Source organism: Leptonychotes weddellii, chromosome 4 (assembly GCF_054177405.1).
Source record: "Leptonychotes weddellii isolate Sample4059 chromosome 4, ASM5417740v2, whole genome shotgun sequence".
Lineage (NCBI taxonomy): Eukaryota > Metazoa > Chordata > Mammalia > Carnivora > Phocidae > Leptonychotes > Leptonychotes weddellii.
Genome location: NC_138372.1, coordinates 133,133,691 through 133,155,297, shown reverse-complemented (window position 1 = coordinate 133,155,297; position 21,607 = coordinate 133,133,691). Strand labels below are relative to the sequence as shown.

At 38.6% G+C, this 21,607-nt stretch overlaps 1 protein-coding gene across 8 annotated transcripts in view; it reads left to right on the top strand.

Annotated features, from left to right (window-relative positions):
• The window catches only part of RAD54B (RAD54 homolog B), an 85,866-nt gene extending 64,658 nt beyond the window's left edge, over positions 1–21,208 (top strand). For all 8 annotated transcript variants that reach the window (XM_081816251.1, XM_006729757.3, XM_081816250.1 and 5 more), the window contains 6 exons: positions 739–1,029; positions 6,286–6,458; positions 13,307–13,568; positions 15,081–15,147; positions 15,342–15,542; positions 20,795–21,208. In XM_081816251.1, the coding sequence (XP_081672377.1) occupies positions 739–1,029; positions 6,286–6,458; positions 13,307–13,568; positions 15,081–15,147; positions 15,342–15,542; positions 20,795–21,012 (1,212 nt within the window). In that variant the 3' untranslated portion in view covers positions 21,013–21,208. The remainder of the gene's footprint in view (positions 1–738; positions 1,030–6,285; positions 6,459–13,306; positions 13,569–15,080; positions 15,148–15,341; positions 15,543–20,794) is intronic.
• The last annotated feature ends 399 nt before the right edge of the window (positions 21,209–21,607 follow it).

Sequence of the window (21,607 nt, the reverse complement as noted above, 5' to 3'; positions counted from 1 at the left end):
GGTACTTCACTAGGTACTTCACAAAGAATTAAATTTAAATTTTTATTTATGCTACTCATTACATCATGTGGGAATTTTTTATGATTTATATAGAAATGAATATATACATATGGGATTTTATTTTAATCTTCACTGTGAAGTTATGTATACTCAAAAGAGAATTTAAACATATATTTCACCCATATGGTATTTTGACTTAAGGTATTGTGGTAAAAATTTAGAAACAAACCAAAGGAAACAGACGAATTGGAAACTAGCATTTCTAATGAACAATATGTAATGATTTTGAAAGAATTAGCTGTGCCTTGTGTCAGTAATTCTTGTGGGTTTAATTTTAGGATCAGTAACTTGTCAAAATATTTGCTTCCAAGAATTTGCTGAATTAGTTCTTTGTTGATGATTTTAAGACTTATGTACCATGATAGTCTTCACATAAAAGCTTACTTTTAGAATAATTTAGTTTGTAGATTGTTGATTTCTGATGGCTCTCAATGGGCCAATAGCCAAACAAGGATTAGGAGACTGGTTCATTTAATTAAATGATTATGCTGAACCTTTAAAGAGATGGTGGTTGGTTTTTCTATCCCAAACTCATACTGCATTTATTCTGTAAAAAAAAAAAAAAATCTGAAGGGACATAATTAGTAAATGGTTTATTATTATAAGATGTTTAATATTCCTTTTTAGTTACAAGTATTCTTTGTTTATAACACTTTTAAATTTGCGATTTTTCCATAGGAAGAAAAGGAGTTAGGAGAGAAAAGAGCAGCTGAACTTACTTGCCTCACTGGACTCTTTATCCTTAGAAGAACCCAAGAAGTCATAAATAAATATCTTCCACCTAAAATAGAGAATGTAGTCTTTTGCCGACCAAGAGCGCTACAGGTTGAGCTTTATCGAAAGCTGTTGAATTCTCAGGCTGTCAGGTTCTGCCTTCAAGGGTTGTTGGGAAATAGTCCTCATCTAATATGTATAGGAGCTCTTAAAAAACTGTGCAACCACCCCTGCCTGTTGTTCAACTCTATAAAGGTAAGTAGTATGTGAGACTGTGTCAAGGATATGAGCTAAGGGTACTGTGTCATATGAATGTAAGAGGGCAGATTGGGCCAATCCCAGGGGTTACATTTGTGGGTTTTCCAAAAGCTTTACAGCCTCTCCTATATGTTTCATCTGTACAACTATCCAGTCTTCCCTTTGTTGAGAGACTGTCCATATTCATAGGACTAAAGTAGGGGTGAAATGGATGTGAGGCACTGCCTTCTAGAATTTGCCCCATGCCCTTTGGTATCTCGTCTAATACTTTTTTTTTTTTTAAGATTTTATTAATTTATTTGACAGCGAGAGAGACAGCAAGAGAGGGAACACAAGCAGGGGGAGTGGGAGAGAGAGAAGCAGGCTTCCTGCTGAGCAAGGAGCCTGATGTGGGGCTCGATCCCAGGACCCTGGGATCATGGCCTGAGCCGAAAGCAGATGCTTAACGACTGAGCCACCCAGGCACCCCTCTCGTCTAATACTTTGCCGTGTTTTCTCTCCCTATTTTATATAGCCAGTCAGTTTTGTTTGGTGCAGACAAATATAAAATTTATCATTGAAAATTTAATTTTTTCCCATTATAAAAGTAATACATGATACATTCAATTTGTATGAAATTTATAAAATTCAGAAAATCAGAAGAAAATTAAAGTCATCTGCTGGTTAGAATATAAATTGGGGGCGCCTGGGTGGCTCAGTTGGTTAAGCGACTGCCTTCGGCTCAGGTCATGATCCTGGAGTCCCGGGATCGAGTTCCGCATCGGGCTCCCTGCTCAGCAGGGAGTCTGCTTCTCCCTCTGACCCTCCTCCCTCTCATGCTCTCTGTCTCTCATTCTCTCTCTCAAAATAAATAAATAAATAAAATCTTTAAAAAAAAAAAAAAGAATATAAATTGGTACAACTGAAAGAAGGTTTGCAATATATATCAAAGCCTTAAAATTTTATGTTTTGTGGCCTGGCAATACTTTAAGAATTTATTAAAGAAATAAAGCTTTCTAGCCAGAAAAAAACCCCATATTTTAGTATTAATAATCTTAGCCAATACTTAATAAGGACTTATGTACCAAACACTAAATGCTTTTCTAGTATTCTTTATTCTTTATAAAACTCTATGGAATAAGTATTGTTATTACTATCCCCACTTTTTGGTGAGGGAACAGGGGTTCAAAGATATGCATATATAATCTTGTTCTAGAGAAACTTAATTTTATTTATTTATTTTATTATTATTTTTTAAAAGATTTTATTTCTTTATTTGAGAGAGCATGAGAGAGAGAGAGAGAGTGAGAGCACATGAGAGGGGGTAGGGTCAGAGGGAGAAGCAGACTCCCTGCTGAGCAGGGAGCCTGATGTGGGACTAGATCCTGGGATCCAGGATCATGAGCTGAGCCGAAGGCAGTCCCTTAACCAACTGAGCCACCCAGGTGCCCCGAGAAACTTAATTTTAATAATGCTATGCTTACTATTTTAAAGATTTATTTATTTATTTGACACAGAGAGAAAGAGAGAGAGAGAGAGAGATTGACAGAGAGCAAGCACAAGGGGGGGGGAACGGCAGGCAGGGGAGAAGCAGGCTCCCCGCTGAACAAGGAGCCCAATGTGGGGCTCGATCCCAGGACCCTGGGATCATGACCTGAGCCAAAGGCAGCCGCTTAACTGACTGAGCCACCCAAGCGCCCCTATGCTATTTTAAAATCTACTTTTTTCACTAAATAAATCATGAACATTTTCTCAAATTAGGTATCTTCTCCAAGTGTGATTTTTAATGGTTGTATAGTTGAACTAACCATTTGGATAATTAACAAACATAAGGCAGTTTGGAGTTCAGTGAGAGTTTTCTGTTTTGGAGTTAGAACTGGGTATTAGTCCCCATTCTACTATTTACCAGTTCTTTAATGACAAATTTAATCATGGTCAAGTTACATCTGTGAGCTTTTATTTTTCTTATTTCTAAAGCAGAGACAATAATAACTTCGGATGTTATTGGGGCAACTTGATGAAATGGTATGGAAAGAACCTAGCAAAATGCCTGGCCATAGAAGTTACACAGTAACTATTAATACTCTGTTACCCGCAGCACATGCTTAACACTTTATTAAATAAACAACTTTTATTCTTTTATTTTTTCTTTAAATATTAAAAGCATAATTTGCAAACAAAATGAAAGAAAACCTGTGGGTGCTGCATTATGCTTGAGGTCAATAGTTATATACTTCGAAAATGGAGTGTTCTACCAGAATTCTTCAAGTTTATCCTAAATGAGTTATATTTACATGGTTTATCATAGGAGAAGTCTGTAACTATTAAGTAGGTAGGATTATAACAATTTATTAATCACCTTTTTAAGAAGCAGATTTTATATACAGTGATAAAAATTAAACCCTTTGGGCATGACGCCCAGCAAAAATAGAAGCCCCAAATTCTTCCTTAAAAGGCAGCCCAGAATGCACAGTTAACCAGTAATAGGCATAGGATACTACAAGCTTCAAAGAGGGTACATAATTTACAATCTGAGACTTGTTTGGTAAAGCCTTTCCTCTAACATCATAACAAATGAGGATCGCTAGAAAATGCCTGAAATGAGCATTCCACGTGTATAAAGCATTAAGTTTAAGCCATGTTTTTGTAAATATATTCCTGTTGAAACTAGTTTTTTTCCCCCAAGTTCAGTCAGGGTGATGGGTTTCTTTTCAGGAAATGTGAGTGGAATATAACCAAAAAAAGTATAACTGGTAACGAAAGCGTATTGACTACAGAGAGTCAGAAGAGTGAGTGCTGTGACTAGCTGATCTGAGAGGGCTAACTGGTAAATCCCTGTGATGGAGGTGATACATCAGACTGTCCTACATAAAGATATTATCAATTAGTTGATTCTTAATTAGGGGTCTTATGCATTATAATCTGGAAAGCTTTTAAAACTACATTTGTCCTTGGGGCGCCTGGGTGGCTCAGTTGTTGAGTGTCTGCCTTCGGCTCGGGTCGTGATCCCGGGGTCCTGGGATCGAGCCCCGCATCGGGCTCCCTGCTCGGTGGGAGGCCTGCTTCTCCCTCACCCACTCCCCCTGCTTGTGTTCCCTCTCTTGCTGTGTCTGTCTCTGTCAAATAAATAAGTAAAATCTTAAAACAAACAAACAAAAAACTACATTTGTCCAGGCCTCAACCCATATGGACTGATTGAGAATCTGAGAGTAGGACCCAAGTATGAGGATTTGGAAAAAGTGATTCCCCAGGGGATTCTGGTTACGTGTTCCTGGCTAAGAACTTAGGCCATAAGATCACCATCTCCCTTGTATTTTGATTTAATATTCACAAGACAACTTTTTGCTAATGATTTGGCTTGCCTTGTGGTTTCATATGACAGAATGCATAGACCAATTGGCTTAAATAGGTGAGTCTCCTTTGAGAATAAACTTATATTCTGACTTAGTCTCTTAATTTGATACTTAGTATGGCTCATTTGCCTAGAGCTTAACCAGATTCAGTTTCTGAACATGAAAAGTTGTGGACTAGATCCTGGGTCTGTCTGTGGTCCTTTGATGACCTCTCCAAGGTGTTGGCATTTTAGCAGACCTAATCTGAAGCACCCAGCATCTGTCTCTTTCCCCTTGTATATCCCAGTAATATTAATATCTTAGGGTTCCAGGTATTTTTAATCAAGTGACTTTACCCAACTATTGCTATATTTTGGGAATAAGCCAAATTAAAATTAGTACTTTGTGCCCAGCATCTTACACTTCAAGAGTCACTGCCCTTAAGGTGTTCCTGGAATTATTTTTTTAAAAGACTGATTTATTTATTTGAAAGAGAGAGAGAGACTGTGTGTGAGCGGGGCCGTGTGGGGGGGTGGTAAAGGGAGAGAGATAATCCAAGAAGATTCCCTGCTGAATGTGGAGCCTGAGGTGGGGCTTGATCCCAGGACCCTGAGATCAGGACCTGAGCCAAAATCAAGAGTCTGACGCTTAACTGACTGAGCCACCCTGGCACCCCTGTTCCTGGAATTATTAAAGAGAGAATACAACACACATGAAAACATAGGGAAGTATAATAAAGTATACAGTTAACTTCTCAAATAAGGTCAAAACTGAAATGTACTTTGGGTTTTTTTGTTTTTTTTTTTAAGATTTATTTATTTATTTGACAGAGAAAGAGAGCATAAGCAGGCGGAGTGGCAGGTAGAGGGAGAGGGAGAAGCAGGCTCCCGCTGAGCAGGGAGCCCGATGTGGGGCTTGATCTCAGGACCCTGGGATCATGACCTGAGCCGAAGGCAGTTGCTTAACCAACTGAGCCACCCAGGCGCCCAAAACTGAAATGTACTTTGTAACCATAAAGTTTAAGAGTCAGTGTCTGCCACCTCCCCCCAAAAAGGGTTTATAAATAATCAGGTAGAATTTGCATTGGGTCCTTAAGTATTTATAGGATTGAGATAATTGGACAGAAAAATGAGGAAGCTTTCCAGGCAGGTGGAGTAGGTTGAACAAAGTTTCAAGAACAGTGATCAATCCAGTAAATGTGGAAGAGAGGGAGGAGACCAGTCAGTCTCAGAAATTTAATCTAAAAAGTGATGTAGTTATTAATAAGTGTATTTCTGGCTAAGTATTCACATGTCAGCTAGGCACTTTTGGAGGAGAAACTTCAGAGGTGCTGATAATCACTTTGGAATAAAATTATTCTAAAAAACTTGGTAATATAAACAAAAATAGTATAAGTAAGAATACATTTCTCTGTTAACTTACGCAGAATTGTTCCTAACGCAGAAGAAATTGTTAAGATTGAGTAAACCCTTAGGATCGATTCTGAGTATGACTTAGGAGGTGCTATGAGAAGCCCACAAATCAGGAAAGAAAAGTAATAGAGGGAAGGAGAGAAGAGAGAAAAAGGGGCCTTACGGATGAGAAATCTCAGGTTTTGGAGAGAATAAATGTTGTATCACTATTTGCACCCTAGTTTCCTCTCTTATTTCTCTGCTGTCCCCCTTCCTCTTCCCAAGGAACACATGGGCAGCAATGCTGCCCTTGCAGGGTGAAGATCGCCTGCACTAGGTACAGCAGAACTGCTCTGTAATTAACTCAGTAGGATGCAGGTGACCTTTTTCAAAAATGACCAAATCAGTAACCTATAAAGATTTACATAATAGCTTGGTATTCTTTTCAGGTAGCTATTAATCTTTACTCCCCCCCCCCCATAATTTTAGCATTTTTCCCCCATCCTAATTAACAGACATGAACCAGTGTTAACAGTCATCCTTTTGCATAGGAAAAAGAATACAGCTCAACTTGGGATGGAAATGAAAGGAGTCTATATGAAGGCTTAGTAGATGTGTTCCCTGCTGATTATAACCCTCTCATGTTTGCTGAGGAAGAGTCCGGAAAACTACAGGTGCTGTTGAAGCTCTTAGCAGTTATTCATGAACTTCGTCCTACTGAAAAGTAAGAGGTCAATTTAATAAACTTGCTTGTCAGTGCTCATGGAATTTTGGCTTAGACTATGGCCTTCCTTCCTCTCTTCCCTACTTCTTTGGGGTCATGATCTTTATTTAAGACAAACTAAATCTAAAGTAAATACATAATATTCACAAAACCCCAGAGATGTCTTTTGATATTTAACACCTAATTTGTTCCTTAATCTCTTTCAGAATCCTCTTTTTTTTTTTAGTCCCTCAAATGTTGACCCTTCTTTAGGGTTCTCTGTAGCCTTCTTGCTCCAAACACCCTTCCTTGGTTACCTTTACTCCTCATCATTTCAACTCTCACACATACAGTATTGATTCCAAGTCTGTATCTCTGGTCCAACCCTGCCTTTGCATTCCCACATCCTCATTTCTTACTGTTTATTGGACATCTAAATCTCTCTTGATGTCATATCAGACTTTAAGCTGCAGATATCCTTAACAACTTCATTTGCCATTGCAAATCTGACCCTTTTTCATCATTCCTCGTCTTGATAAATGGCAGCAAATCCAAGCAAAAATCTAGTTATACTAGACTCACTTTTCTCCTTCACTTACCCAACATTATCAGTCACTAAATTCTATTGATAGTTATTTCTTAATCTTGGAATCCACCTCCTTTCTGGTACCAAGGCTTTTCTTTTGACTCTTGTAATTAATGATTTGGATTATGATGGTCTCTTATAAACTACTTCCCTCTTATTTTCAGCCTCATTACATATCAACATTGCCCTAAATTTCTAAAATACAAATGTGAACATATCACTCTCCTTAAAAATCCTTCAAAGACTCTTAATTGTCTTCCAGGAATTTCTAAAATCTTTAGCACATTTGGCAAGACTTTTCACGATCTGGCTAATGCCTCATTTTCTGGGCTCATCTCCCACCACTCCTTCACACTTAGCATGTGGTCCAGTCATACCAAACTACCTGCAGGACCGTCACTCCCTCTGCTTCTCACTGTTTGCTTTTACATGTTGTGGGGGCCTATGCCTCCACGACCTTCACTTCTCATTCATCTGGCCAGCTTTTTCTGTTCATTAAGATAGCCCAGATGCTTTCTCCTTTGGAAGACCCTGGCCTCAGATTGAGTTAGATGCCCCTTTTTGTATCCCCTTTGTATCCTGTAACTGCCTCTTATGGAGCTCTTCTCACATTATATTATGATCATTAATTCTCTTATATATCCATACTTAGAGTACAGGGACTGTGTCTTAAGTATCTCTGTATCAAACCGTCTTTGTGAATTAAGGCAAAAATACATAGAAAAGATTGCAAAATAGTAATTACATTTAATTGTCAAGGGATCTTGCATAACCTCTTCGGAGCATTTATAATATCATTTGACTTGTGCGTATTTTTAGGTTTATTTTTCATAACAATGAAGGAATTAAAATAAGGAAACTTTCTATGAAGTGTTTAATACAGTTTGATTAAAATGTTTTATTAGATAATATTTCATATGTGTAATATGTATATGCAGATTGTGGGGGTGCCTGGGTGGCTCAGTTGATTAAGCGGCAGGCTCTTGATTTCGGCTTGGGTCATGATTTCAGGGTCCTCTTCTCTGAGGAGAAGGAGATAGGTGATGGTGATTGGACAAGGAATAATGAGTGAACAGTTTTAGAGGAAATGAGAAGAGATAAGATAAAAACATATGTGTGAAAATTTATCCTTGAAATGCTGTAGGGGAAGGTTTCCCTCTTGTGGTGGGGAGAAAGGAATGATGAGGAAAAGCATAAGTTAGAGGTAGAGTTGGGATAGGGTCATTTTGACTGCTTGTGGGTCCCTAGGAAAACTGTATCCTGCCTTGTCCCATGAGAGAAGCAGCAGCACTTCCATCAGTGCCATAGGATGGGTGTTCTGTGGCTTTACATTATTTGAAGAGATCCACATCCCCGCCTCCCCAACACCCTTTTTACAATTGTGAAATGCACACAACATAAATTTACCATCTTAACTATTTCTAAGCGTATTGTTCAGTAGTGGTAGGTTCATTCACATTGTTGTGCAACCAATCTCCAGAACTCTTTTCATCTTGCAAAACAAACTGTACCCAGTATATAACAACCCCCATTCCTACCTCCCCCTCAGCTCCTGACAACCACCCTTCTACTTTCTGTCTCTGTGAATTTGACTGTTCCAGGTACCTCATAAAAATGGAATCATACAGTATATTGTCTTTTTGTGACTGGCTTATTTCACTTAGCTTAATGTCCTCGAGCTTCATCCATGTTGTAGCATGTGTCAGAATTTCTTTCCTTTTTAAGGCTGAATAATATTCCATTGTATATCTTTTCCACATTTTGTTTATCCATTCGTCTGTTGATGGGCACTTGGGTTGCTTCCACCTTTTGGCTATTGTGAATAATGCTGCTATGAACATGGGTGTACAGATATCTCTTCAAGAGCCTGCTTTCAGGGGCTCATGGGTGGCTCAGTTGGTTAAGCATCCGACTCTTGATCTCAGCTCAGGTCTTGAACTCAGAGTCATGAGTTTGAGCCCTGTGCTGGGCTACATACTGGGTGTAGAGCCTACTTAAAAAAAAAAAAAGACCCTGCTTTCAGTTCTTTTCGATATATACCCAGAAGTGGAATGGTTGGCTTATTTGGCAATTCTTTTATTTTATTTTATTTTTATTTTTTTTAAAGATTTTATTTATTTATTTGACAGAGAGAGACATAGTGAGAGAGGGAACACAAGCAGGGGGAGTAGGAGAGGGAGAAGCAGGCTTCCCTGCGGAGCAGGGAGCCCGATGAAGGGCTCTATCCCAGGACCCTGGGATCATGACCTGAGCTGAAGGCAGGCGCTTAACGACTGAGCCACCCAGGTGCCCCTGGCAATTCTTTTTAAAATTTCTTGAGGAACTACCATACTGCTTTTCATAGCAGCCACACCATTTTACATTCCCACCAACGGTGCACAAGGTTTCTAATTTCTCCACATTCTCACCAACATTATCATGTTCCTAATGGGTGTGAGATGGCATCTCATTATGGTTTGAATTTTCATTTCCCTGTTGATGAGTGATGTTGGGCATCTTTTCATCTACTTGCTGGCCATTTGTATATTTTCACTGGAGAAATGTTTATTCAAGTCCTTTGCCATTTTCTAATTGGACTGCTTTTTTAGGTGTTGAGTTGTGGCCCTTTTTTCATATGGCCAATTGGGTGTAGAGGCCAGGCTTTCCAGGGCTGGGTTGCCTATGCACAAGCATTCTAAGCCTTTAAAGATATGTAGCTAAAAGTGACAGTGTTTGGTTTCAGGGATAGTATTAAGCTTTTACTGTAATTGCTGTGTTACCATTAACTTGAACCAGACAGTTAAGTCTTCAGGAAGAACTTTTCTAGCACATACAGTGTTTTTGTGCAGGTTAAGATGTATTAGAACTAGGTGGAGGCATATCTGAGAACTCTTGACTTGTCTACCAGGTTACCCTTTTATGGAATTTTTAAAAAGGAAACTTCAAAATTTAAAACCGTTTATTTTCCCTTCTGGTTGTTGCATTCGTGCACTAGGCTTCATGGCTTGGCGAGCCAGAGTTTATGCTGCATTCCAGCCCCCATGCATCACTTGGATGGAGACTCGTGCTGGGTGCACCTTGCACTCTACCTGACCGCCTTGACTACAGATTTCAGTTGCTTTAGGGGACAGTCTAATGAACATAAAAATAATAGTCTTGTTTCAAAGTGGTATGTACTTATGTGGGGTGTGGGGTGCTCTAGACCTCTAAAAGAGGATTGTCTGAGATTCCTAGTGAAGATGTATCAGAAAAACTATGTTTAGATAATGTTATTTATCCCTGTTGTTGCCAGGTGAACTGGGGAGACCTCCAGGCCCTGAGGCCTCCATCTTGCCCACCCTGGGACTGGAGGCTCTCTGTCTTGTCACAAGAAAAGAATTCAAGGGCAGACTAGACACAGTGGTTGAATGGTGCAAGTGAAGAGTTTTTTAAAGTGAGAGTCCACTCTGGAGATGTGAAGGTGGGCGAGCTCAAGGGAGAAGTTTGGATTTCTACCTTTTATTGACAATTGTTATCTGAGACGTGGAACATTTATCATTTGGAGAGGGGATTTCTTTGGGAATAGGGTTTTGTACCTTTTCTCCCTTACCTGGTCAGGGTCTCGGACCTTCTTTGTCTTGGGCCTGTCTAGAGTGATCTGGCTTCTTGTGGCTTTGTTTGTGGAATGCTGCCAGGTTACTGGCTTTCCTGGTAACAGGTCTTGATGGACCCCTCCACCCCACCCCTTTGCTGACCTCCAGGCATCCTGTTAAAGCCTAACCAACTGCCTTCTGTAACAGTAATAGAAAAGAAAGGGAAGGAAAAATGATTGAAATAATAGTATAGGAGTTGTGGTAGATTGCAAAAATGGTCTAAGTTCTTTTCCTCCATGTATCCATGTTCCTTTGCTAGATAATTTTGAGTGATTTCCCACTGTGACTCTGAACTCAGCCATATGACTTGCATTGGACCATGCAGTGTTGGCAAATGTAGCACAAAAAGGAACTTGCAAAGATCTTGTACGTCGGGGCTTGTCCTCCCTTGGGTTCCTGGAACCTTTCAGTCACCATGTGAATAAGCCTTGGCTAGCCTGGTGAGTAGGTCAGCCATTCACCAGTTGACCAGGCAGCTCACTGCAGATACTTGAGTCAGCCCAGCCACAACTAGCAGAGGAACCTTCTAGCTGAGCCCAGCCTAAATTGCCAACCTACTGTTATTATTTATTTTTTTAAAGTAGGCTCCTTGCCCAGTGTGGAGTCCAATGTGGGGCTTGAACTCATGACCCTGAGATTAAGAACCTGAACTGAGATCAGGAGTTGGATGCTCAACTGACTGAGCCACCCAGGCACCCACGCCAACCTACTGTTAAAAAACAAAATTCAAACAAGTAAGTTCGAAGATCTAATTGGCTTTATTCATGAATCAGGCAGCATCCCATCTAGAAAGAAAGTAGAGGAGAGCTCTGCTGAGCTTAATTAGCAGAAGGTTTTTAAAGGCGGGAGGGGGGGATGTGCCTTAATATGGATCATTTTTCATTTATTGAGCTGGGAACTTTAGTAGGTCCTTTCAATCTGAAGACTTCATGTCTGGGAAATATTCTATCTTTCTCTCAAAATAATTTCTTTTGTTTTCTTTGGAATTTTTGTCAGTCTGATATTGAACCTCGTTGACTGATTCTCCTCTAATTCTTTTATCTTTTCCCTCCTAATGGTCATCACTTTTTTTTTTTTTTTAAGATTTTATTTATTTATTTGAGAGAGAGAGGGAGAACACAAGCAGAAGGGGAGGGAGAAGCGGAGCAGGGAGTCCAGCAGGGGGCTCAGTCTCAGGACCCTGAGATCATGACCTGAGCCGAAGACAGACATGTAACTGACCGAGCCACCCATGTGCCCCATCACTTTTTCTTTTTTTCATCTATTTCCAGGTATACTCTCTTATTATTATGTTCCAATTTTCTTGTTAAATTTTTATTTTGGGGGGGCGCCTGGGTGGCTCAGTCATTAAGCGTCTGCCTTCAGCTTTGGTCATGATCCCAGAGTCCTGGGATCGAGCCCTGCATCAGGCTCCTTACTCCGTGGGAAGCCTGCTTCTCACTCCCCCACTCCCCTGCTTGTGTTCCTCTCTTGCTGTGTCTCTCTCTGTCAAATAAATAAATAAAATCTTAAAATTTTTTTTTATTTTGGTTGTCATTTATAATTTCTGAGATATTTTCTTATTCTTGATTGTTCTTTTTTATTGCCTCCTCTTCTTGTGAATGCCATTTCTTACTTGAGGATATTAATTATTTTCTTAAAGTTGTTTCCTCTTTCCTCCATTGCTCTGCTTTATACAGGTTTCTTCTTTTCTGTTTATTTGTTTTGGTTTCTATTTTTCATCTTGGAGCCTCACCTCAAACAGGTGGTGATCCTTGGTGTCCATTCATATTTAAGAGTGATGCAGTAAAACATTAATTGAACACCCCGTGTATCAAGGCAGGGCTGGTTGACTGGTGGCCCTCACTGGGTAATTAGGCAGTGAGCTGGCTGGACCTTTTCTCTGGGGTCATTTAAATCATCCCAGAGATGAATCTTCCAATACTATCTTTTTGGGGATGGGATGTGAGAGGGATGCCAGGCTATGGGTGTTTTGGGAGTTTGTAGTAAAAGGGAACTGGGCTCTTACCATCCAGTATGTGGATGTTCATTTTGATCTGTTACTATATCCTTGCCTTCTAGAGTCCCCCGGTCTCAGTTTTCTCTGGTTTACTTTCTCCAGATTATAAACACCCTAGTTGAGAAAGAACAGTCAGCTGGTTACATGGGAGTAGAGTTTGGGTTCTGTTTATCAGTGCTCTTATAATAGGGGCAGTCTAAACTCCTTCCTTCTGATGTGTCTTAAGATTCTCTGATGTGAATAAACTTGTACTTGTTTTTTTATTAGAGTCTCCCTCTTTGGGCACTTGGGTTTTACATTTTCTATACTCCCTAAGCAGGTCACCATTCCATTACTCTCTGTTTTCACATATAATTATCTGTTTTATCAAAGGCAGAATTATGTCTCTTTCTCAATTCTGCTGTTTTTAGGGTGGTTTCAGAGAGGTGAAGAAAGGAGAAAGGTCCTTACTCCACTATCTTAAAGCTGGAAATCTCTTAGATGTTGATTTAAAAATTGAATTTGAAGGAGAACCTTTGTTTTAATTGTACAAGGTCATCACTGCATGTTCTATAAACATCACTGATAGTATCACTGTAGTGTTTTCTTTCAGTTAAAAAAATATAATATTGCTTTAAAATTGTATGTAAAAAAAAATAAAATTGTATGTAAAGACTTTCTTTTTGATTGCCAGGGTGGTGTTGGTATCCAACTACACACAAACCTTGAATATTCTACAAGAAGTATGCAAGCGTCATGGATATACTTATACAAGACTTGATGGACAAACACCAATCTCTCAAAGACAGCAAATTGTTGATTGCTTCAATAGTAAATACTCTTCTGATTTTATTTTTTTGTTAAGTTCAAAAGCTGGTGGTGTGGGACTTAACCTTATTGGAGGATCTCATTTAATTCTCTATGACATTGATTGGAATCCAGCCACTGATATCCAGGTATGACAATTTATACATTAAATAAACAGTACAGAATGCACACTGGGGATCCTGTACCTGCTGGGGGTATGAGGATGAAGTGATGTCTAATAACTGCTGCATGGTAAGGCCTTACTTTCTTTCAGGCACTCTGCTAAGTGCTTTACATCTATTTAATCTTTACCAGAGTCCTGAAAGTGTGGATATTATTAGCCCTGTTTTACAGATGAGGAGATGGAAGCTTGTTCTGGGCCACATAGCTTATAAGAGGCAGAGCCAGGATTCAGACCCAAACCTGTGTATCTCTAGTGTGTACTTTACTGCACAGTTGGGCCTTTGGGATGCTCCTGACTACCAGGAAAAGACAATAAAGTGTTGGAGATGCTATTATCAGTGTTTATGCAGGGTATAGTAAAGATATTAAGTTAGCTGATGTAGGAAAATATTTCAGAAACAGCTTTTGGTTTTCTTCAGAATACAGTCCATTGTCGTCATGTACTTTCAGATTTCTACCTACAGATTTGCTCCTCATTTGGTGTCTGTATTGGGGGACCCGAAGACAACCCTCAGGTTCAGTGATTACTAGAAAGACTCACAGAACTAAGAAAAACAGCTATCCTCATAGTTATGGTTTATTACAGTGAAAGGATACTGACTAAAATCAGTAAAGGTAAAAGGCACGTGGAGAGTTCAGGAGAGACAAGGCACAAGCTTCCAGTTGTCCTCATCCACTGAAGTTGTATGGACAATACTTAATTCTGCCAGCATCGATGAGTGACAACACCTGTTGAAGTATTACCATCCAGAGAAGTTTGCCCAGGTCTTGGTGTCTGGAGATTTTGTTGGAGGTCAGAGTACCAGTGTGACTGACCTAAGTTGCTCAGTCTCCAACCCCTCCCCAGGTCAAACTGTCCCAAGCCCCCCACCTCAATCACATTGTTAGCAAAAACTGTCTTCTGTGGTCCAAGGCCTCAGGTAAACTAAGATGCTGTTATCAGGCAGAATATTACAGGGGCTTAGAGTTTATCTCCCAGGAGCTGGATGAAAGTAAGACTTTTCATTAGAATATGTGGGGTTTGAACACCAGCTCTCTACACTATCACTGATTAAATTGTGAAACCACAGGAATTTACCTATAGCTTGAACTGATTAGGTATCCTAAGCATTCCTTAGGATTAAGTCATTAGCTACTTGGACTGGGAAGAAACCCTCCATGCCCATGCTATACTTGCTTCTTTGCGTTCTTGCTGTCCAAACTTGCTGTCCTATTCTTTGCTGCAGATAGATCCTCTCACTGTCGGGTGACACCCCTGTAACTATTTTACAGTATGACAGTGAGTGTTCATCCATCCCTTTCTTTATCCCAGGAAAAAAATATGAGGTGGGGAATGCTTGGATATGCCTGGGTTTTGTTTTCTGAAGCTATAAGTAAAATCTAGAATTCCTAATCTTAAGCACATTAATGCATATTGCTTATGTGGGCAGGTTATTGGTTCCTACTGTATTCTCTGAATTCTCATTTATTTCCTATAGGCAATGTCTAGAGTATGGAGAGATGGTCAGAAACATCCTGTACATATTTACAGGCTCCTAACCACAGGTAATAATAACCCTTCAGTGTGAAAAAAAATTTAGTCTCTTAGAATAATCAAAAAAAATTTTTTTGTTTAATCTGTGCTTTGATATCAGGAATATTGTTATTTTGTTAACTAGTATGCTAATAAACATGTTTTACCCTAAAAAAATAACAGACTTAAAGATCTGAAGGAAATGGAATCAATGTTTTCTCTTTAGGTACAATAGAAGAAAAGATTTATCAAAGACAGATCAGTAAGCAAGATCTTTCTGGGGCAGTCATAGACCTAACCAAGACATCTGAACATATCCAGTTTTCAGTAGAGGAGCTAAAAAATTTGTTCACGTTACATGAAAGTTCACATTGTGTTACTCATGACCTGCTTGACTGTGAATGTACAAGAGACAAAGATGGTACAGGTTAGTTGTATTTTAGTTGTTATGATGGTAAAGTTAATTTGTTTCTCTTTAGCAATTGAAAACATTTAAATACAGAGTAACTAAAAATTTACCATTTGCATTTGTTCGTTTTTTTTCCCCTCAGGTCACAGGGCACCTGCCAGATGGGTATTTGAGAAAATATTAAGTAGAACCTTATTAGTTCTCTCAATTTAGCTTCTTCTGAATTAGTTGTGAACAATTTTACTTGTTTAGGAAAATCTTTCAATAGGGGGCGTCTGGGTGGCTTAGTCATTAAGCGTCTGCCTTTGGCTCAGGTCATGATCCCAGGGTCCTGGGATTGAGCCCCACATTGGGCTTCCTGCTCAGCGGGAAGCCTGCTTCTCCCCGCCCCTTCCCCCCCCCCCCCGCTTGTGTTACCTCTCTTGCTGTTGTCTCTCTGTCAAATAAATAAATAAAATCTTAAAAAAAAAAAAAATCTTTCAAAACCTGGTATATTGACTTTGGAATTACAAAATTGTTTTTAATCTTTATTTCTATTTCACTTGACAGAATAATCCTCCTGTGTGTTTTTTCTGTGTAGAACTTGTCCATAATGGGGTCATCCTTTCTGAGGCAGTTAGCATGGAACTTCTCAGTACTTGACAAACTCCTAGTGTCAAGTGAGGCTGAGAACGTCAGCCCTCCAGAGTTGATAATGTTCAGATAGGAACTGGATCAGGAGTAGGATTTGAGCAAGTAGTGACCAGTAGTTGGAAGTCACTTGGTAAATTGTGTTGAAAAGGTTTAAGAAGGGGGCGCCTGGGTGGCTCAGTGGGTTAAGCATCTACCTTCAGCTCAGGTCATGATCCCAGGGTTCTGGGATCGAGCTCTGTGTCAGGCTTCCTGCTCAGCAAGGGGTCTGCTTCTTCCTCTCCGCTCATGCGCTCTCTGTCTCTCTCAGATAAATAAATAAAATCTTAAAAGGTTTAAGAAGGTAGACTGGATAAGACTGATGTGGAAGAATATTTTGTATAAGTCAACATTTGATTCTCTCTCATATGCTTTTTCTATTTTAATAATTTTTGCTCTTATTTTCTTTTCACTTTTCCTTGTATTTACTCTAATGTACTTTTTCTTATTTTTCAACTTGAATGCTTAGCTTGATGATTTTCAGTCTTCTTTTCTACAATGGGTATTTAAGGCTGTACATTTTCCTCTAAGTTGAATCTCATAACTTTGATATGCAGTTCTAAATGTTTTGTATTTTCCATTATGATTTCTTATTTGACTCATGCATTACTTAAAAGTACGTTTTAAATGTATTTTAGTTTTTGTTACTGTGTTCTAGCTACTTCGGAGTAGTCAGAAATATGGTAACTATAGAGACATGGTATGTGGTCAGTTTGTAAATTTTTTTTTTTTTTAAGATTTTATTTATTTTAGAGAGAGCGAGCAAGTGTGGGGGCGAGAAAGGGCATGGGGACAGGGAGAGATTCTCAGGCAGACTCCATGCTGAGTGAGGAGCCTTCTCACGACTGTGAGATCATGACCTAAGCTGAAATCAAGTCAGATGTTTAACTGACTGAGCCACCTAGGCACCCCATAAATGTTTCTGTTGTTCATGAAAACCATGTGTATTCTCTCAATTACTTAGAGTTATGCCATATTAGTCAAATTTTCTGATACCAAATCAATTTTTCTTATTTTATAAATTTTTTTTTTAAGATTTTATTTATTTATTTGCGAGAAAGAGAGAGAGAGCAGGAACACAAGCAGGGGGAGTGGGAGAGGGAGAAGTAGGCCTCCCGCCGAGCAAGGAGCCTGATGCGGGGCTCGATCCCAGGACCCTGGGATCATGACCTGAGCCAAAGGCAGACGCTTAACGACTGAGCCACTCAGGCGCCCTTCTTATTTTATAAATTTAAAAATTTACTATTTTAACTTATAAATGCTAATATATTTACGTGGTTCAACTATTCATAAAATGTATATGGTAAAAACCCTTCTACATTACTCTTCAAATGCCCTCCATTGAGGGTTGTATCCTTTTATTGTATTTTATTATTATTTTTTTTGGTATCAATTTTTTATTTATATTCTAGTAGTTAATGTATACTGTAATACTAGTTTCAGGAGTAGAATTTAGTGACTCATGACTTACATACAACACCCAGTGCTCATCCCAGTGCCCTCCATTGGGGGTTGTATCCTTTTATTTTATTTTATTATTATTTTTTTTGGTATCAATTTTTATTTATATTCTAGTAGTTAACGTATAGTGTAATACTGGTTTCAGGAGTAGAATTTAGTGACTCATGACTTACGTACAGCACCCAGTGCTCATCCCAGTGCCCTCCATGGGGGTTGTACCCTTTATACCTCACCGACAACAGACTAAAATGGCTATTTCTCCACAGTTTTGCCAGTTGAGTACATTATCAAATGTTTGAATTTTTCTCTCTGATAGTAAAAAAAATGATATATTGGTCTAATTTTAATTTGCTTTCCTCTTACTATGAGTAAAGTTGAGCATTTTTTCCTATATTTAAGAGCCTTCCTTTATATGAGCCATCTGTTCATATCATTTGCCCATTTTTCTATTCATAACCTAATTTATTGTTAGATATGTCTGTTATTGAAAGAAATATGTTGGGCGCCTGGGTGGCTTAGTTGGTTAAGCGACTGCCTTCGGCTCAGGTCATGATCCTGGAGTCCCTGGATCGAGTCCCGCATTGGGCTCCCTGCTCGGCAGGGAGTCTGCTTCTCCCTCTGACCCTCCCCCCTCTCATGTGCTTGCTCTCTCTCATTCTCTCTCTCTCAAATAAATAAATAAATAAATCTTAAAAAAAAAATTTCAGAAAGAAATATGTTAAAATCTTATATGACAGTGGATTTATCAAAGTTTCTTGTTAATCTATAAATATTTGCTCTGTATATTTTGTATTTTCTTTGTGAATTTTTTTATTATGGTTTATTTTATTAATAGGTAGTGATTTCTTTATCCTTAATACCTTTTGCTTTCATTTATCTTAACTTTATATATTACACTGGCTTTCTTTATGGTATTTGTCTGGTGTACCTTTTCCCCTTCTTTTGCCTTAAGTATGTCTGTGTCCTTATGTTTTAGTTATTTCTCTTGTTAATAGTATAAAGATGGGCTTTCTTTTTTCCAGTCTCATGTTTTAACCAGAGCATTTATTCTGTTTACATTTATTGTAATTAATGACATACTTTGATTCACTTCTGTCTCTTCATGTTGTTTTTTCCAACAAAGGCCTACTAGTCATTCACTCTCAATCTGACTTTTCCAAGTGTATTTGCTTTTTCTCTCTCTCAAATGCTGGCTTTGCTAGGTGTACAATTCTAGTCAATAGGGTATTTTGTTTTTGTTTTGTCAGTACTTTGAAAGTATTATCCTACTGTCTTCTAGATTCTTAAAGTAATGTCATCATCTCTTAAGATCAGTGATTTTGCACATTGACATGACTTAGATATTAAGGAAAGACAGTTTTTTTAAGTGTGATAAAATTTAAAAAGAAGTCTTTATCTTTTAGAAATGCAAAGTGAAATATGTACAGTTGATATATACTGGATATTTATTTCATAATAATATGGAAGTAGAGAAAGCAGAGTCTAAATAAAACAAAATTGGCTATTAGTTCCTGAAGGTGGGGTACATAATAACCTGTAGGTTCTTCATTTCTATCTTGTTAACTTTTATATATTTGAAATTTCCCATAAGTAAAATGTTCCAAAAAACCCTTTGAAGAGCTTCCATTGCTCTTAAGTATAGAGACTAAAATCTTTAAAGTGGTTAGTTAAGGTAGGGTTAAGTGCTGTAACAGGAAACTCAAAAAGCACAGTGGCCTACCACAGTAGAAGTATACTTCTCATGTAGCAGGGCACATAATAGTCACATAGTGCACAGCCTTCAATAAGGTGATTTGGTCTTCCAGAGTTCTTCCACTTTGGGTTCTACCATCCCCTTAGGCCTTAGAGTTCCCTGCTGGGATCCCTGCATCTCCCAGCCAGCAGGTGAGAGAAGAGAGAAGGTAGAAAACCATGTGGTGTGGGAGATTTTTCTAGGCCAGACCTAGAAGTGACACAGAGCTTGTCTATCCACATTCCATAGACCAGACTCAGTGGTTGCATCTAACTGTAAGGGAGACTGGGAAATGTGGTTAAGTGCCCTGGAGGAAAGAGATAGGGATTTAGTGAATAACTGCTAGCCTCTGCCATTCATGATTTGCTCACGGTGTTTTGCATTATCCAGCCTTTGAATGCACACTTCAGCCTGCATTACTGAATTTCATCTTTGCTCTCTAAGCTCTAGTTGCATTGGGCTCCTGTCAGTTCCTTGACCATACCAGAGTCCCTTCACTTTCATAGCCTTTGTAGGTCCTTCTCTTGAAATGCTTTACCTCCTTTCCCCATCTGGTTTTTGCCTTCTCATCCTTCAGATCTTAATAAAACAAGTCAGCTTTTCTTTTTTATTTATTTATTTTTGTTTTTTTTTATTCTTATGTTAATCCCCATACATTACATCATTAGTTTTAGATGTAGTGTTCCATGATTCATTGTTTGTGCATAACACCCAGTGCTCCATGCAGAATGTGCCCTCCTCAATACCCACCACCAGGCTAACCCATCCTCCCACCCCCCTCTAGAACCCTCAGTTTGTTTTTCAGAGTCCATCGTCTCTCATGGTTCGTCTACCCCTCCGATTTCCCCTGCTTCATTCTACAAGTCAGCTTTTCTTGTTATATGTGCTGAGTTCCCTGTATCTTAATTCTGTGCCCTTACCAATATTTGTAATACAACTCATAGTCCCTTGTCTTCAATTTTGAAATCTAGAAAGACTGAAAGACCAAAAGTTGTTTTTTCCTTATAAATTTGCAACAGATTTATTTGGTGGCAAAAACCTTACCTAAATTGATGTGAATTTATCAGTATTCATTAAAAAAACCCATTTCATGACTACTCATATGACTTGCTGCAGAATATTAATGAGTTTGATTATGGAGTGCTGTCCCAGATTGTTCCAATTATATTCTGAATTGGGAAACATATCTGTCCCAAAAGGTTTTAGATAAGGGATTGTGGACCTGTAATAAATCTGTTTGGATGATTATTTGTTTAATGTATCTCTCACTAGACCACAAGTTCCTTGAAGTCAGAGACCAAAATGTAATAAATTATATAAACTCATTATGTGATAAAATAAAAAAAGTACTGTTTATAGTAAGGTATTGATTGGCCTAAGGATTTTCTCATTGTTTTACTTATTACAGGTGGTTCACTGGAAAAATTCCCTATCTCTAGAAATTGTCAGCTTGGTCCACATCATCAGAAGTCTAACTCTATGAAACCTCTCTCCATGTCACAGCTGAAGCAATGGAAGCATTTTTCTGGAGATCATTTAAATCTTACAGATCCTTTTCTTGAAAGAATCAGAGAAAATGTCTCATTCTTTTTTCAGAATATAACCAATCAAAGTACTGCTATATAAGGAAAGATTACTTCATGACATTCCCTTGCCCCCCCTTTAAAAAAGTTAACATAGTAATTAAATGTAATTTTTGAAAATTAATAGAACTATTTAAATTATGTTTTGCAAAATGTATCATAGTTTTGTCAAAACTTGAGTTGTTTAATTTTTTGTATGCGTTCTTCAGTGTTGAAACATTAAAGACGTAATTCTGTCATCATATAGTTATTTATTAGTATTCCATAATTAATGCACCTTATTAAATACCCATTAAGGAATTTTCATAAGGAATATAAAAAGGTAAAATACCTAGTCCCTGTCTTTGGGAAATCTAATCTACGTAGGAATATTAGACCTAGATGTGTGAGATCAGTTTCAACTAGAGCGCAAGGGAGAAAGGGAATCAGAGACTAGGACTGCAGAGGCTGAAGATGCTGAGTGTAATAGTTGCTGCAGGGCAGTATGAGTGAGAATGATCAGCAGGTTGGGACAGGAGATGAAGGATAATGGGACATGGGGCACTTCAGAACACCAGTTTGTAATCTGGGACCTCAGACTCATGGGGGACTGACAAGGAGTCTATAAATCTATGCCCACCAGACATTGTTTGCACTCT